The sequence below is a fragment of the Astyanax mexicanus genome, chromosome 16 (genome assembly GCF_023375975.1).
Source record: "Astyanax mexicanus isolate ESR-SI-001 chromosome 16, AstMex3_surface, whole genome shotgun sequence".
NCBI lineage: Eukaryota > Metazoa > Chordata > Actinopteri > Characiformes > Acestrorhamphidae > Astyanax > Astyanax mexicanus.
Genome location: NC_064423.1, coordinates 39869201 through 39885861, shown reverse-complemented (window position 1 = coordinate 39885861; position 16661 = coordinate 39869201). Strand labels below are relative to the sequence as shown.

General features: G+C 39.1%; 1 protein-coding gene and 1 long non-coding RNA gene across 8 annotated transcripts in view; one reads left to right on the top strand and one right to left on the bottom strand.

Moving 5' to 3' along the window:
• The window catches only part of sox6 (SRY-box transcription factor 6), a 356852-nt gene that overhangs the window by 55689 nt on the left and 284502 nt on the right, over window positions 1-16661 (bottom strand). For all 7 annotated transcript variants that reach the window (XM_049465976.1, XM_049465978.1, XM_049465980.1 and 4 more), the window contains 2 exons: window positions 7600-7746; window positions 2746-2923 (listed from right to left, as the gene is read on the bottom strand). In XM_049465976.1, coding sequence (XP_049321933.1) covers window positions 2746-2923; window positions 7600-7746 — 325 coding nt within the window. The remainder of the gene's footprint in view (window positions 1-2745; window positions 2924-7599; window positions 7747-16661) is intronic.
• Window positions 9431-15888, top strand: LOC111192555 (uncharacterized). Its single transcript, XR_007424930.1, has 2 exons — window positions 9431-9505; window positions 15443-15888. It is a non-coding gene; the product is annotated as an uncharacterized LOC111192555 (long non-coding RNA).

Sequence of the window (16661 nt, the reverse complement as noted above, 5' to 3'; positions counted from 1 at the left end):
TACTAGACTGAAGGACTAAAGAACTGTCCAACACTGTATTTGTTGTGTTGCGTTATATGTGTGAGCTTACATATCAGTTTCATACTCCCAACAACTGAACCCTGAGGTACTCCAGCATTGCAGAATCTTTTAGGCTTAATAGCTAAGCTATATATATATATATATATATATATATATATATAATAGCTATTTCCTTTTTGACAAATTATAATGCATTGATCTTTAATAGTGCACTGACCTTTAATCAATAACGGAAAATCATTTAGATTTACTGATTGCAAGAATGAAGAGAGCACTTCATAATCATAGGTTTATGTTTAAATTCCAAATAGAAAATTGTCATTTACAGCATTTATTTGCAGAAAATGAGAAATAGCTGAAATAACACAAAAGATACAGAGCTTTCAGACCTCAAATAATGCAAAGAAAACAAATTCATATTTGTAAAGTGTTAAGAAGAGTTCAGAAATCAATATTTGGTGGTGGAATAACCCTGTTTTTGTATCACATTTTTCATGCATCTTGGCATCATCATGTTCTCTTCCACCAGTCTTACACACTGCTTTTGGATAACTTTATGCTGCTTTACTCCTGGTGCAAAAAATCAAGCAGTTCAGTTTGGTGGTTTGATGGCTTGTGATCATCCATCTTCCTCTTGATTATATTCCAGAGGTTTTCAATTAGGTAAAATCAAAGAAACTCATCGTTTTTGAGTGGTTTCTCTTTTTTTCTAGGGCTGTATGATGTATTAAAATGCACACAATGTGTATATTGTGTGTATTGTGAAAATGTTATGGCTCAGCCCAAGCTGGTAGTTTGATCATGGGTGGTGCACGGTGTAAAAGTTAACGGGAGGTCTGGTTCCAGCGCTATCAGCGCTCGGTATCAGCGTGGTCGCCGCGTGTTTACTGTACGTGTGGCGCTCTTCATGTGCGGGGGCTCGCGGAAAAAATAAGGCAGCAATCTTGGCGAGAGTGTGACGCCTTTCTGTAATTAGTGGATCAAAGCGAGGTGAGGCTGGGTGGCAGTAAAAACTCGGAAATAGAAGGAAAACAAACACCGAGTCTGCGTTCAAAGGCCGAGCGGCAGGAGAGAAGGGAAATGAATCTGGTTCGGCTAAACGGTGCCGATTTAATGAAAGACTGTTTTTAGCGACGGTAACTTCCGAAAAAAAAAAAAAAAAGCCTTAATATGAGAGATGAAGTTGAGAGCTTTGAAAACAAATAGTCAGAGCCAGCATCCGTCACACTTTACTAGGCTGGCTGTAATGGTAAGGTTTGAGTGAGATTAAGAGCTGCGGTTGTGTAAATACCTCCATGTGCACTGAGCGAAGTTGTCCTCGAGCGAAACGACAAAGCAGGAGCATCATATAACAAAGGATCAGATCATCCCATACTGTATAATGCTTTATTTTACATGAAACACACCAATATTGGCTAATATAAATCAGCATATTGTTCAAAAAGTATCTTAAGTGTCTTATTAGAAAATACCCACTAATGTAGGTTGTTTTATTAATTCATTTATGTATTTCAATTTGATTATTTTGTTAATAAGCCAATTTTCTAACCTAACCACCCATAGAAAACAAAGCCAATTGTCCTCTCTCTGACTCCAGCTGCTGATGCCAATTGGAACTTGCTGATCCCTGTATAAGTTTTGAGATGTTATCATATGAGCCTCCCAGATTAACAATGGGAGTAATCCGGGGACGGAGTGCCAACATATCTAACCCCCAACCCCCCCAACATTGCCAATTGTGCTCTCTCAGACTCCAGCTGCTGATGGCGTTTAGAACTTATAATAAAAGTTATTATTATGTGAGTATGGTTGAGAACATGGACAATTTTGGGTGCTCTCCCAGACTCTTGGACATTGCTGATAGCGATTCGAGCTTGCATAGCAGTGTATATGTCCTGAGGTGTTATCTTGTAAGTATGGCTGAGACTGCTGATGGAGATTCGAACTTGTGCAGCACTGTAAATATGTCGTGAGGTGTTATCTTGTGAGGAAAGGTTGAGAACATGGCCAGTTGTGGGTTTTCTCTTAGACTTTTGACAATTGCTGATGGCGATTCGAACTTGCGCAGACCTGTATACATTCTCAGGTGTTATCTTGTGACTATGGTAAAGAGCTTAAGACTGTTAATGCGGATTTGAACTTGTGCAACCCTGTAAATAGGTTGTGAGGTGTTATCTTGCGAGGAAAGGTTGAGAACATGGCCAATTGTGGGCGCTCTCTCTCTCAGACCCTTGACGATTGCTGATGGGGATTCGAACTTTTGAAGACCTGTATACGTTCTGAGGTGTTATCTTGTGAGTATGGTTGAGACTGCTGATGGGAATTCGAACATGTGCAGCCCTGTGTAAGTTGTGAGGTGTTATCTTGTGAGTATGGTTCAGACTGCTGATGGCAATTCGAACATGTGCAGCTCTGCGTAAGTTGTGAGGTGTTATCTTGTGAGTATGGTTGAGACTGTTAAGGCTGATTCGAACTTGCGCAGCCTTGTATAGGTTGTGAGGTGTTATCTTGTGAGTATGGTTGGGACTGCTGGCGATTCGAACTTGTGCAACCCTTTATATACGTTGTGAGGTGTTATCTTGTGAGGAAAGGTTGAGAACATGGCGGATTGTGGTTTTTCTCTTAGACTTTTGACAATTGCTGATGGCTTTTCGAACTTGCGCAGCCCTGTATACATTCTGGTGTTATCTTCTTGTTAGTATGGTTGAGAAGATGGCCACTTACCAAGGGATGAGCCACGACCCAGGCTTCCGAGGGGGCTGGGGATGCCTCCGCCCCTGGACACGTTGTTGGGGCTGGTCTTGCTGCCGGGGAACAGGCTGTGTGTTGGGGACGTGGGGGATTTGACCGGTTCAGCCGTCTTGGGCCGGGCGGAGAGGTTGAGAGGCTGGGTTCCCTCCTCCTGCAGATACGAGACATGCTGTTTAGAGGAGAGAACGCCCCGCAGAGAGAAATCCCCCACCTCGGCTGCACGAAACAATGCTTCCTCTGCTAATACCGCAGATTAATTAGCCCGAATCCTTCACGAGAAGCACCGGGCATTCATACCCCAGCTCTGTGCCATGCTCAGGCTCCTGCGTGGCGAGGCCAGGCTTTGTTCGGGCTAATTAAAGCACAGTGTGTGTCTCTATGTACATCTCTATCTGCTCACCTGCTCTCAGCCTGAGAAAATACAGCCAACCGCTAATGCGCCTTATCACACCAAGGCGATTTGCGCTGAGGACGCCTCTTTATTAGCGAATGATGGGCGGAAACAATGTTAAACCATGAACTGGAGATCTGGTATAGCTGAACATAACATACAATAACTTATTAATAGCTTCGGTAACACTTTCTAAGAATCAGGTATCTATAAAGCATTATAAATGCATTCATAAATTCATAAATACATTTGCACATCTATGTCAGCAGCAATGTGTGCAACTTAAGGTAGCAGCAGAATGTCCACCAACTATTAGAATCTACGGTAACACTTTCAATGAATCAGGTATCTATAATTCATTTAAATGCATTCATAAAGCTTCATAAACCATCCAAAATGCTTTATAACACTTGACATAAGCATTTCTAACTATGCATACATGTTTATAATCTCAAACATAAAACGTTATAACACCACAGTATAAAGCTTTAAAGCCTTATATTACAAAGCGATATAATGCATTATAGCATATGTGAAGTTGCTGGTCTTTATAACATTATTGGTCAGACCTGTTTCATAAAGCTTAATAGATGTTGAGTTTACTCATATAATGCTTTATTAAGGTCCACAGTGATGCCCTCCCTCTAACTGCAATATATGTTATAATGAAAATTGTTCTGTAAATGCACATAACATCTAATGAACACTTATAAGCACTTTTCACTGACAAGTGATGTTATTCCACATTACCATATGCATATAACAAATAAAAAAAAAAGTCTGTGAAAAGCGCTTCTTCCATCTGCTGACAACTTTTTTTAATGGAGATGCAGATTTCATTTTCCAGCAGGATTTGGCACAAAGTCCACACTGCCCCAAAAGTACCAATTTCTTCTAATTGTCTAAGACACTGATTTTTGGGATTTTATTTTCCTGTATTGGCCATAATCATCAACAATTAAAGAAATAAATGCTGAAATAAAGTGATATATATATATATATATATATATATATATATATATATATATATATATATATATATATATATATATATATATATATATATATATATATATATATTTTTTTTTTTTTTTTTTTTTTTAATGCACTAATATAAACAGGTGTCCCAATACTTTTGTCCATAACGTATATAGAACTATATACTATAGAGAACTGATGAACTGATGAACTGACTGGGCCTCAGCACATCTTATTTGGCAGTGCCGTCATGCTGTCCAAACAGATGGGCCACATACTGAACACTGCCTCGAGCTTCTTGAAAATGTGACTGCCAACAACAGTTTGTCATTCAATTACGCTTTAAGTACACAAACAAAACAGATTGCCAGCTAATTAAGCTCAACATATCTGCATATGGAGCTAACGGAGCAAAAAAAACAGCCTGTATCTTTGATCAAGTTCATGATTAAAAAGATTATGTAGCCCATATACTGAGAGTTATGGAAACGTGGAATTTAACGGCGACAAGGAAGCTCCTGCAAACGACGATGCTTTAACCCTCCTATTATCTTTGGGGTCATTTTAACCCTATTCTATGTTTAAAGTCTCGGGAAAAATGGTTGACATTAGTTTTGTGATTCATATTTATTGTCTTTTCTTAATTTGATTAATATCTGTTTTAGTATGGCTGTTTTATTGGCATAAAACAAAAGAAATATCAATTGTTACACATATTTGTGTGGTAATAGTGCTGAGGTCAGTACTGAGTATGACCAGTTTTATAAACTTTCTCTAAATGTAACTTCACTTTAGGCCAGAACCAGCATAAATGTCAGAACCACTGCTAATTCATTAAATAAACATAAAGTAACTGGTGAATAAACATTGCTAACAAGTTTATTTAAATATAATTATAATAATTGTCTGGAGGTTTTAATTGCTGGGATCATATTGATGCAGAAAATAAGAGGTGTGCACTAAAAATAACACAATTACTCAAATAATTGGTTCCTGTATCGTCAATTTTTTTTTAAAACTAAACTTTAACTGATTTTGCTGGTGGATTTCTTTTAGTACTGACACCTGACAAACTGCAGCTTAGCCAAATGCTCTAGAAAAGGAAGCATCAAGTATAATCAGAGGGGGCAACTGCCTCCCTTCGGTGCCTGTATGGTTGAAAAAACATGCACTAGCTGAACATACAGTAAGTTGGATCTTTTGTTAGAGCATAAGATCTATCCTATACCCTAAACACTCAATGTTTTTTGAACATATTGTGAAGACCTCAAATAATGCAAAGAAAACAAGTTCATACTAATCAATATTTGGTGGAATAACCCTGGTTTGGTTTTTAATCACAGTTTTTTCATGCATCTTGGCATCATGTTCTCCTCCACCAGTCTTACACACTGCTTTTGGATAAATTCAAGCAGTTCAGTTTGGTGGTTTGTGATCATCCATCTTCCTCTTGATTATATTCCAGAGGTTTTCAATTTGGTAAAATCAAAGAAACTCTTCATTTTTAAGTGGTCTCTTATTTTTATTCTTGGTGCAACCAATTTATCGAATTTCGTAGCTTGTAACCTTGAACATAAGAGCAATTTAGCTACGCTTGACTATGTTTTTTTTTTTTTGGTGCAACCGGCCACCCGTTCTGCAGAGGCCACGTTCCAAAATCCTGCTGGAAGAATAACCCAGCCCTAAAATCACCACTGCTCCTCCGCTCGCTGATCTACCCACTGCTCTATTGTGATATTACACTGAACTTTTCCAACTGTGCATGTGTTTTAAGTTTAAGCTCAACCGCAACGAAAGAAAAAAACATAAAACGCATGATCTATATGGCTTCTAGTCAAAGCTGAAGGCTGGTGGCCTCCCGCCATCAACTGCAGCGGTTCTGCTAATGTTGGCGTTATTTAAGAAAGAGGAAAAAAAACAGCACAAAAGAAAGAGTCACCACCAAATCTCAACCTCATCAATCTATATTTGAGTATTACAGGTCTGTGTAATTTTCCTCAGCTCTGTCTGTCCAAGTCCAAGTCCAAGTCTTAGGGTTGGGAGGGACGAGGGGGCGGGAACAGACAGCGCTCTCCAACCACGTGTTCCTAAAAATGACTCTCCGGGTGCTTTTAGAGCCATAGCAACCCTGTCCACAGAGTTCTGCATGAGGGAACGGAGGCCTTGTAAAAGCCAGTCCAGATTGATGGGCTCAGTGTGGAGAGGAGGCCTCTAGTGCTAGCCGCTAACGCTAATCGGCTACCCGTACTTCAGTGCAGAGCTGAGCTAAGCTAAGCTATGCTAAGCTAAACTAAAGGAACCTACAGTGAAGGAAATAAGTATTTAATCAGCATCATTATCGTCCTTCCATTGTTTAATAATAATGCATTGGACAGTTAGTTCTTAACCCAATTTAATTTTAGTTTCAGCTACAATCTCCTTGTTGTTTCCATGATGTTTTATTTAACCCTTGTAAAACAGATGAACAGAAATCTTTTCCACATGGCTGTTTAACAAATGAGAAGCTACTCCCTGCATCAGTTCAGGTTAAATAACTTCTTTTCAGCTGAAACAAGCAGTGAAGGAAATAATAACTGTCTACAGATTTTGTTTCGAAAGTTTGCCCACTGACAATTACATGAACTATGTCTATATATAGTTTATTTAAAAAAAAATCCCATTTTCTCCCCAATTTACACGGCCAATTACCCAACCCACTCGCATAAGGACTCCCCGTAGCCCACACCTCCTCCGACACATGTGAAGTCAGACTCCGCCTCTTTTTAAACGTCGGCTGATGCAGCATTATCGCTTGGAGGAAAGCGCAGCGACTCAGTTCTGATACATCAGCTCACAGACGCAGCCATGTGCTGATCCACATCACCCTAGAAGTGATGAGGGGAAAGAGAGAGCGCCATCAACTGTACTGTACCCACCCAGAGAGAGAAAGTTCAACTGTGCGCTCTGTCAGGGCTCCGGTAACTGATGGCAAGCTGCATGACAGGGATTTGAACCAATGATCTCCCCTAAAAAAAAAATCTGTGGACATGAGTCTGTAGGAGCCAAAACTCTTAATGGTAGGCAGGAAATCAAATACTTGCCAATATTCTTTTTTCAAAATGCAAAATTTAGGGCTCTGAATGCTCCAGCGGTCTAAAGTGCTGCCACTATGATTGGGAGATCGCTGGTTCGAATCCTGTTCATGCAGCTTGCCATCAGCAGCCAGAGCCCCGAGAGAGCATAATTGGCCTTGCTAGGTTGAAATAATGAAAAATAGTCATGACACCTGTAGCCTCTCCTGAGAAGTGGTGCTTTTCCTGGCGGGGCTGCTGAACTCAGTATTGTAGTAGTGCCGAAATCTGCACCTCCGCCATGAAAAGCATAATTGCTTTAACTTTACTTGGAAATACACTCCAGAAATGGGGTGCTTTTACTGGCAGGGGTTCTAAATTCGTCACAACAGGGGGCTGTAGCCGTACCTTGACTTGGGCGAGGGGGCTGGAGGATCTCTTCTCGCTCTTGGGACCCGGCGACAGGGGCCCGGCCGAGTTGGGGGGCTGCTGCAGTGGCGGCATCTTGGCTCCTGGCGAGAGCTGCATGCTGGCCAGCTGGGCGGCGTACAGTTGCTGCGAAGGAGGGAGAAGAAAAACCCACAAGGCGTTAACATCCAAAGCCAGCCACCATTCAAAGCCCTTTTTTTCCTTTTTTTTCTCTCCCTCGTTTTCTCTGTCTCTCCTTCACTCACGTCTTCCTCTCTTTCCATCCTGGCACAGAAGCTCCATCAAAGATCTTAACTGTATATCAAAGCCCGAGCCCGAGTCCAAAGAGAGAGAGACAGAAGCCCCGAAAACCACACAGCAGTGGCAAGCGTACAACAGCCAGAGCCACTTTTTCCCCCCGCCTTTTTTCCACTCATCAGACAAAGTTTGCAGACTTGAGGCTGAGAGTACGAGTATCCTGAGAGTCCTGAGATCTGATTTCCCTTCATTTTTTCTCTTTTTCTCTCTTTTCCTCCACTAGAATCAGCCCAATTTCACTTTGAGTCACAACACTCTGCTCAGTGAGACACTTGAGCCACAACACCACCAGACAGTAGTAGGGCTGTGTGTTGACATTGGCAAGACCTGGGTGATACGATATGCATCATAATACAGGAGTTATGATTCATTTTACCACAGTTAGTTCCGACCCTGCGATGTGATTGGCTGAGAGGTGCTTTGTGAGTGCCGCTATCAGCCGGTAATGCACTGTAACCAAAGTATACAGGTAACAGGTAGCAACGATGCAGCGCTTACAAGCCAAACAGCACAGCTACAAACAGAGCAGCTACAAACAGAGCAGCAATGGAACTATTTTAACTGCCGGAGTTTTTATTACCAAACAGATCGTATTTTCTCCTCCTCTTTAACTCAAAATCTTTTAATAAACAGAGATAATGAACTTGTGGTAAAATTGCAATAATACACTCAAAATGCGTGTTATAACAGCAGTGCCAATATTACACGTTATAGCACTCCCTCTCGTATGTTATTGCTTAAATGTATCTGTCACTGTGTCACTGTGAGCAAAGACAAATTTATTTATATTCATAAAATATAAGCAATCAGAACATTTGGATTTAAAGACTGAAGAAAACACTAAGTACAAAACTGCTATCTAACAATTGGCATTTACACAAAACAGTAAACAAACCACTTCTGACACCAATCTATCTTTACACGTTAACTATTAATTTGTGATGCTTTTTTTTTTAGCAATCAGAAAAGTGTGATTTAAATACTGACCTGACTGTTGTGAGGCTGTGTATTGACAATGTTAAAAAGTTACAGAGTTATGATTTAATGTATTGCGATATATATTTAATTACTATAAGCAAGGCAAATTTGGTCATAGTATGACAACATTTTCAATGAACCAGTAAATGAACCACTTCTGACACCAATCTTTTTACAAGTAAACTATTAATAAAACCTAATTTTGTTCAACAGAAATCTTCATATCTTCAAAGTACATGATGATATCAGATTAATGGTGCTCACACAGATAAGCAGAAAAACTACTTGTCCATAAATAGCCATATTTTTATTGAGCCATCTATAATAGTTTGAAATCTATTAAAGATTAATCCTCGAAGTCACCAGACAGCTTATATACCATCACCCAAAGTTACTGACAAATACAAACTAAAGGGTGGGGGGGCAAAGGGGGCAACTGCCTCCCTTCGGTGCCTGTACGGTTGAAATTTTTCTTGTGGAAAAAATATAGTAGAGTGCCCACTATATTGTCTTTTCTTGTCTTTATTGACCTGTGGGAATGGGAAAGTTATCGAACCAAAGGAGGATGGGTCCCCTCCATGGATGTTTCTTCCTCCTTCTCCAGCTCTGAGTGAGTTTTTCCTTTCCTCTGTTCTATATTTTATGTTTTGTCTGATTCTCTGTCCTGCTATTACATTTGCTCAAGATATTATTGCTTAAAAAGTGCCCATCTATGGGAGCCCTCATGCCCTTCCAGTAAAAAAAGTTGTAATTTTTTGCCCCAGTTGGCTGCTGGTTACACAAACTCAGCACAGTCAGATTTCCATGACCCGCGTTATTATCAGAAGCATTGGTTATAAGACAGAAGCCCAGACAAAGAAAGAGTTCGTGACGCTCTGCTTATTTTCATTGGTGCCCGCCCGCTCTCCACCGCTCCTCTGGCATCGGCGATATTTCAGCTGTAGGAATTAAGCGGGCGGGCGGGCGGGCTGGCTATGGGCTGCTGAGTTCCTGAGCCTCGCCACGTCAATCACTTATCGGTCCAGTGTTGGAAATGTGCGTTTGAGCGTTTTATATTTCAGCTAGGCTGATCTTCTGTCATATTCCATTGAGTATGATTTTTATTTTACCGCTCCAGTGTTAACCACACGCCAGACGATGGAGGCGGGAGGAGGGAAAACTAGCAGCATCATTGAAAATTAGACCACAGCTGAAAAAAGAATGAAAAAAAGAGATGTAGTAGTAGTAATAATAATAAAAAATATATATTATGTAGAGCTCTGGAAAAAATCTTTTTTTCTGATTTTGCTATTTATAGGTTTATGTTTGAGTAAAATGAACATTGTTGTTTTATTCTATAAAAGACAGACAACATTTCTCCCAAATTCCACATAAAATATTGTAATTTAGAGCATTTATTTGCAAAAGAGAAATGGCTGAAATAACACAAAAAAAAGATGCAGAGCTTTCAGACCTCAAATAATGAAAAAAAAAAAAGTTTTAAGAGTTCAGAAATCAATATTTGTTGAAATAACCCTGCTTGGTTTTTAATCACAGTTTTTTTCATGCATCTTGGCATCATGTTCTCCTCCACCACCAGTCTTACACACTGCTTTTGGATACATTCAAGCAGTTCAGTTTGGTGGTTTGATGGTTTGTGATCGTCCATCTTCCTCTTGATTATATTCCAGAGGGTTTCAATTTGGTAAAACTTTTTCTTAATTTTTTTCCAGAGCTGTATATCTATATAAATATAAATATATATATTTTAAATAATCTTACATCAGCAGAGTAACAAAGAGACATGTATATAATTGTGCTTTGTTTCCACTCTCTCTCTCTCTCCAGTGTACTTCTGTGAGCCCACAGGCTATTATTGATTAGCCGGGAGGTAAATGGCTAAATTGGTATTTGTCTCCAGGATTAACTAGCAGGGGCTGGGCTAAAAAGCTTCCACACATTTTTCTGTGTTTCTGTGTTTGATATCAGAGAAATAATGCATTATATGGAGTATTAGATATTTTACCGTACTGTTATACTGATATAAAACAATATACAGTATAGCTTTTGGGGTATATTTTGATATCATTAGGGTTTTAAGAAAACTGCGCCAACTAACTGCACTGCATTTTAATACGAATAATAATAATAAGTCATAATAAGTCACATTTTATTGGATTTAATGCAATTTTTTTACTTAAAAAAGTGTGTAAGAGAAATTGCTGTACTTAGTATGGGAGAGTAAATTAAATATCAAGATATTTCACAATAGTTTTAGCCAATTTACAATGTATACCAACAATCCATAACATTAAAACCATGTATAATGATACATTATACACTATTGTCTAGGTCATGGGTCATGTGACATTACAATGACCCAACTAGTTTAACTTTTCAACATTTTCCTTTGAACAAAGGAAAAAACAGATGTGGGACATGCATCTGTTTGCATGGACAGTTCTAGCCAGATGCTGCCGGTCTCCATAAACATACTGCTATCCCATGACTTTTGGCACATCATTGTTTATATAGAATAAAATATTGTGAAATTGTTTTTGGTTGATTGGCCAGTTCTCTACATGCTAAACAGAGTCAAAGGGTCTAAGTCAGAGTATTTGAACTGTAGTTATCATACAAAAGTTAAATTACAATGTATATCAATGATCCATAACATTAAAACCACAGATAATAATACATAATACAGTGCTGTCTAGGTCATGGATCATGTGACATTACAATTACCCAGCTAGTAAAACTTTTTAAACAAAGAAAAAACGGATCACATGGACAGTTCTAGCCAGATGCCGCCAGCCTCCATACCTCTATACACAACCTGCTATCCCATGACTTTTGGCACATCTAAACAGAACACCACGTTTTTCATATATTCATAAGAAAGTCATGGAGTTTGAGGTCATATATATTTAAGTAAGACAGAAAGGCCTAGACCCGTATTATTCCAGCTCTACCCCCCCGTCTTCCGCTTTTCACCAGCGTCTGAAACGCGTGCTATTCTTCCTGTCGTTCAGCCCCGATCCCTCGTTATTTTAGAACATAACAAGGTAAAAGCGGCGAGGGTTTAAAATACAGGCCTAGCCGAGCACGTCTGCCCTCTCTGCTCTCATTTCCTCCGCCGGGCGCACCGCATAAGGACTTCATTTGTCTGAAATGGAAAAAGTGGCGCGCGGCATTAGTGGCCGTGCCCCACCTTCGCCAGCGAGACGGGAAAACCTGAGCCGAGACAAAGCTCTTTGTGTCTGCCGTGTATCAGAAGATATAAACACGAAAACGCTCTCCGCCGCTGGAGTTAAACGCTTGCACATTAGTGCCCACAAAGGGGTCATTCTTCTGGGAAGGAGGGGGCAAGCGGCGGCACACGGGCGGCGGAAATGGCGGCGTGATTGGGTTCACTCTGTGATAGCAGAGACTCGGAGACGGAGCGGCGAACAGAACCGCCTTTGTCTGTCAAATTCGCTAACGCAATTGTTATTTATTTGTTTTATTTTTTGCGGAAATGAACAACGGACCTGGGTATTACTGTGCTTATGTAACTGACGTATTTTGTGTGTGTACCAAAAAAAATCAGATGTGCAATAATGCTTTTGGATACATTTCGTTATTGATGTGGAACGAAATAAACTGTAAATAAGTTTAAGCTTCTTGAAGTTGTTTTAGCACTTGGTTGCACTCATTTTTCCAAGCATAAGAAGTAGTTGGGTGTGCTTATTTACTGTGGACCTCTACCTTACTCCACCTCCAGCCATGCAATTTGAGTTTGCTGTTATTCACTATGCTATTTCTTGCACTGCCTCACTTTACCTCACTCTGTCTCCCTCTACCTAACTCTACCTCACTCTACCTCTCTGTACCTCACACTGCCTCACTCTACATCCAGCCAAACAGTTTGAGTTTGCAGTTATTCACTATGCTATTGCAGCTCTTTCTTACTCTGCCTTGCACTACCTCACCTTACCTCACTCTACCTCCAGTCTTGCAATTTAAGTTTGCTGTTATTCACTATGCTATTGCAGCTCTTTCTTGCACTGCCTTACTTTACCTCACACTGTCTCCCTCTACTTAACTATGCTATTGCAGCTCATTCTTACTCTGCCTCACTCTACCTCCAGTCATGCAGAGTGAGTCTGCAGTTATTCACTGTGCTACTGCAGCTCTTTCCATGTGTTCGATGACTGTAAAAAACTCCTATCACTCACAAAACAATAAAAATGTGATGTATCTCACAGTCGTAGTGTGTGTGTGTGTGTGTGTTTGGCCTGTTGCACAGATGTTTGTTAACTGTGCGACCGTTCCTGAGGTCCCTGACCTCACGTGGGAAGAAGAACTGTTTATTGTCCTGGAAAAGTGGTATAATTAGCTTTTGCCTCAAATTAGAGCCAGTCGGTCTGGTTTGAGGAGCATTGGAGGAGTCACATGTTCAGAAGCTGCTGTCGTTCTGTAAAGTGAGTGTTCGCTTTGAAACCCCTTTGACCTCTTTGAAAGTCTCTTTTTAATGGATGCAGCAGCATTCACCTACTGAACACAGAAAAATACATACTGCCAATACAATAGGACCTTCTGAAGAAGATAAACGCAAATTAACAGGCATCAGACCTAATCTAATGCCAGTTTTGGGCTAGAGAGGTATAAACTTTCTAGTATTGAGCTCTGGCGCAGTAAAAGGAACTGTGTTTTCTGGATTGATGGAACTCCTTCCCATACCTTTGGAATTCCAACATCTAGACAGGATAAATACTTTTAGTAGCACTTTAAAATAAGATTACCTTCATAAAGGATTTATGAATGGTTTATAAATTAGATAATTACTTATTATTATTGATTAGGCTGTAAATGCATTAAAAACCATTGATAAGCAGAAAAAAAACACATCAATTAAAAAAGCAACAGTGGCAACATCAGTCACTTAATTTATGGTAAATAGTTTACTTATACTTATAAATATATTAATATGACAGTTTTAATGCTGATTGATGGATTTGACAGTATAAATGATATAGATGAGTATGGAATCATTATTTTGCTAATTTTCAGCTCACTGTTGACATTTCTATTTGTGTGTTATATATTAATTAACTGCTTATTAATAGGTTTATTAATAGGTTTTAATTTACAAATCATTTATAAACCCTTTATAAAGGTAGTCTTATTTTAAAGAGTTACCACTCTTTTTTTAACGCTTGATTTTGTGATAAACATGCATTAATACAATATTTTGACTGGAGTGTGGAGGACACTTTCTCCAGTCTCTGGCTGAGAACTGGTTCCCAGTGGAGCCGCCGCCCTTCAGCTCCTCCCCACTGTCCGGCGAGGGCCTCCGCGGCAGAAGGGGCCGGCGGTAATGAGGGTCATGCTGAAAGTCAATGTCCGAGCAGGGAGCGTGCAGCCGGGATGCTCTGGCTCCATGCCCCGGGCGTCTCAACTACTTTCAATGAGCAAAATCAATTCTAGAGCCCCCTTAAACCCACCCCCAACTACCTCCCCCACCTTAAATACCCCTACAACCCGACCCTGAACCTTCTGCATTCTTTAACTATCCCTGCACATCATTTATATTCAATTGATTCACCTAACAATTGCTTTTTTCGATTAATCAATTAGTCGATTAATCAATTAGTCGATTAGTCTAGTAATCTAACGACTGATTGATTGATAATTATTTTAAAGTCACATTATTTTAAAGTGGACATTGTTGTTTTATTCTATTTTATTCTATTCTATTCAACATTTCTTCTAAATTACAAATAAAATATTGTCATTTAGAGCATTTAATTGCAGAAAATGAGAAATGGCTAAAATAACAAAAAGCTTTCAAATAATGCAAAGAAAACAAGTTCATATTCATATTGAAAGTTTAAGAACTCAGAAATTAATATTTGGTGGAATAACCCTGGTTTTTAATCACAGTTTTTTTATGCATCTTGGCATCATGTTCTCCTCCACCAGTCTTACACACTGCTTTTGAATAACTTTATGCTGCTTTACTCCTGGTGCAAAGATTATTTAAGCAGTTCAGCTTTTTGGTTTGATGGCTTGTGATCATCCAGGTTTTCAATTTGGTAAACTCAAAGGAACTCTCTTTTTTCCAGAGCTGTATATGCAAAGAATTGTGGGTATAGAGAGTAATAGTGCAGAAAAGGAAGGATACATAAGCTGCGTCCTTAAATTCGCTCTGAATCTCAGCTGTTTACAAAGGCTGAAAAAGTCAGCCTACCTCAACTACAGCCCAGGATTTGGGACAGAGCTCATGTCTTCCACATCACTTCCACAGAAAACAGTTGCGTTATAACAGGAATTTGGAACAAATGATTCAGAATCTGCTGTAATTCAACAGGTTTTAAGCTTACAATACTGGTAGTGTGCGATTCTGGCAGGTGATGGATGAAAGACGCCATATTAAGCGGAGTTCGCTTTATAGAAGCACATCCTATCCTATTAATAATGTCACGGGATGTAATGGAATGGAATTATATGATGTGCTGTATATTCCAAAGTGGAATTATGCAAGCGGATAAATTTTTCCCCTTTTCTCTTGTTTCTTTCCCCATAGACTTTCAACGCCTGATTTTTTAGGACTTTTTAGGGCTTTTCCGGGACCTTGAGGAGCTGAGGAAGGGAATCAGCTGGGTATTGTGAGCTGTTCTGTAGAATCCTGTTATGTCTACTCGGTTTCTCAAGACGTGGAGAATGTGACATGTTTCTTAATAAGCATTTCTGTTTGTTTTTCTAGCATTTTAACACTCAAAAACGAATTTAACAAGCTTTGCTAAAGTATACAAATATGTTCTTGCTCTGTCTTTAAAACCCAGGATGCATCGGTTGGTGTTTTACCAAGAAGAACTGGCAAAAATACAGGAATACCCAGCATTCATTGCAAAATAAAGGCTGACACAATGGGAAAAGATGCTGTTCAGACCCAAAATACCCCCCAATATTGTTTTTAATCTTTTGTATGTTAAATAAATGGTATAATAAATAAATAGGGAGTGAATTTAATACATTTTAGCTCCATTATTTTTATCCCATGCCTTAGCTAAGCTTAAATTAACTTTAGGTAAAAGTAATTACTAAATAGAAAGGTGGCTATTATTATTATTATTATAATAATTATTATTATTATTATTATTATATAGTCTATAATTTAACATAGCTTATAAAATCGTGTAATCATAATATGTGTGCCTTTCTTGTGTTGTGTTGCGTTAAGTTAAAACACACTGTAGGAACTGCAGTCCAGATGCGACAATATGAATGAATGAAGTTCTACTTATTTATTGCCTTTCTACACGTTTTCATGTTTTTCACGTACAGTTGTGGTCAAAAGTTTACATACACTTGTAAAAAAACATAATGTTATGGCTGTCTTGAGTTTTCAATAAGTTCTACAACTCTTATTTTTCTGTGATAGAGTGATCGGAACACATACATGTTTGTCACAAAAAACAGTCATAAAATTTGGTTCTTTCATAAATTTATTATGGGTCTGCTGAAAATGTCACCAAATCTGCTGGGTCAAAAATATACATACAGCAACAAAATTTGTCAATTTTGGTGATGTAGCGAGTTGTGTCAATCAAATTAGCTTCATGTCATGGCCTCTTCACTTCTTGTAAGTGATTCTGATTGACTACAGCTGTTGACTTCTCATGAGCCCATTTAAATAGGGCTCATTTGACCCAGTGATTAGACTCAGCTACAAAAGCTACAATGGGAAAGTCAAAGGAACTCAGTGTGGATCTGAAAAAGCGAATTATTGACTTGAACAAGTC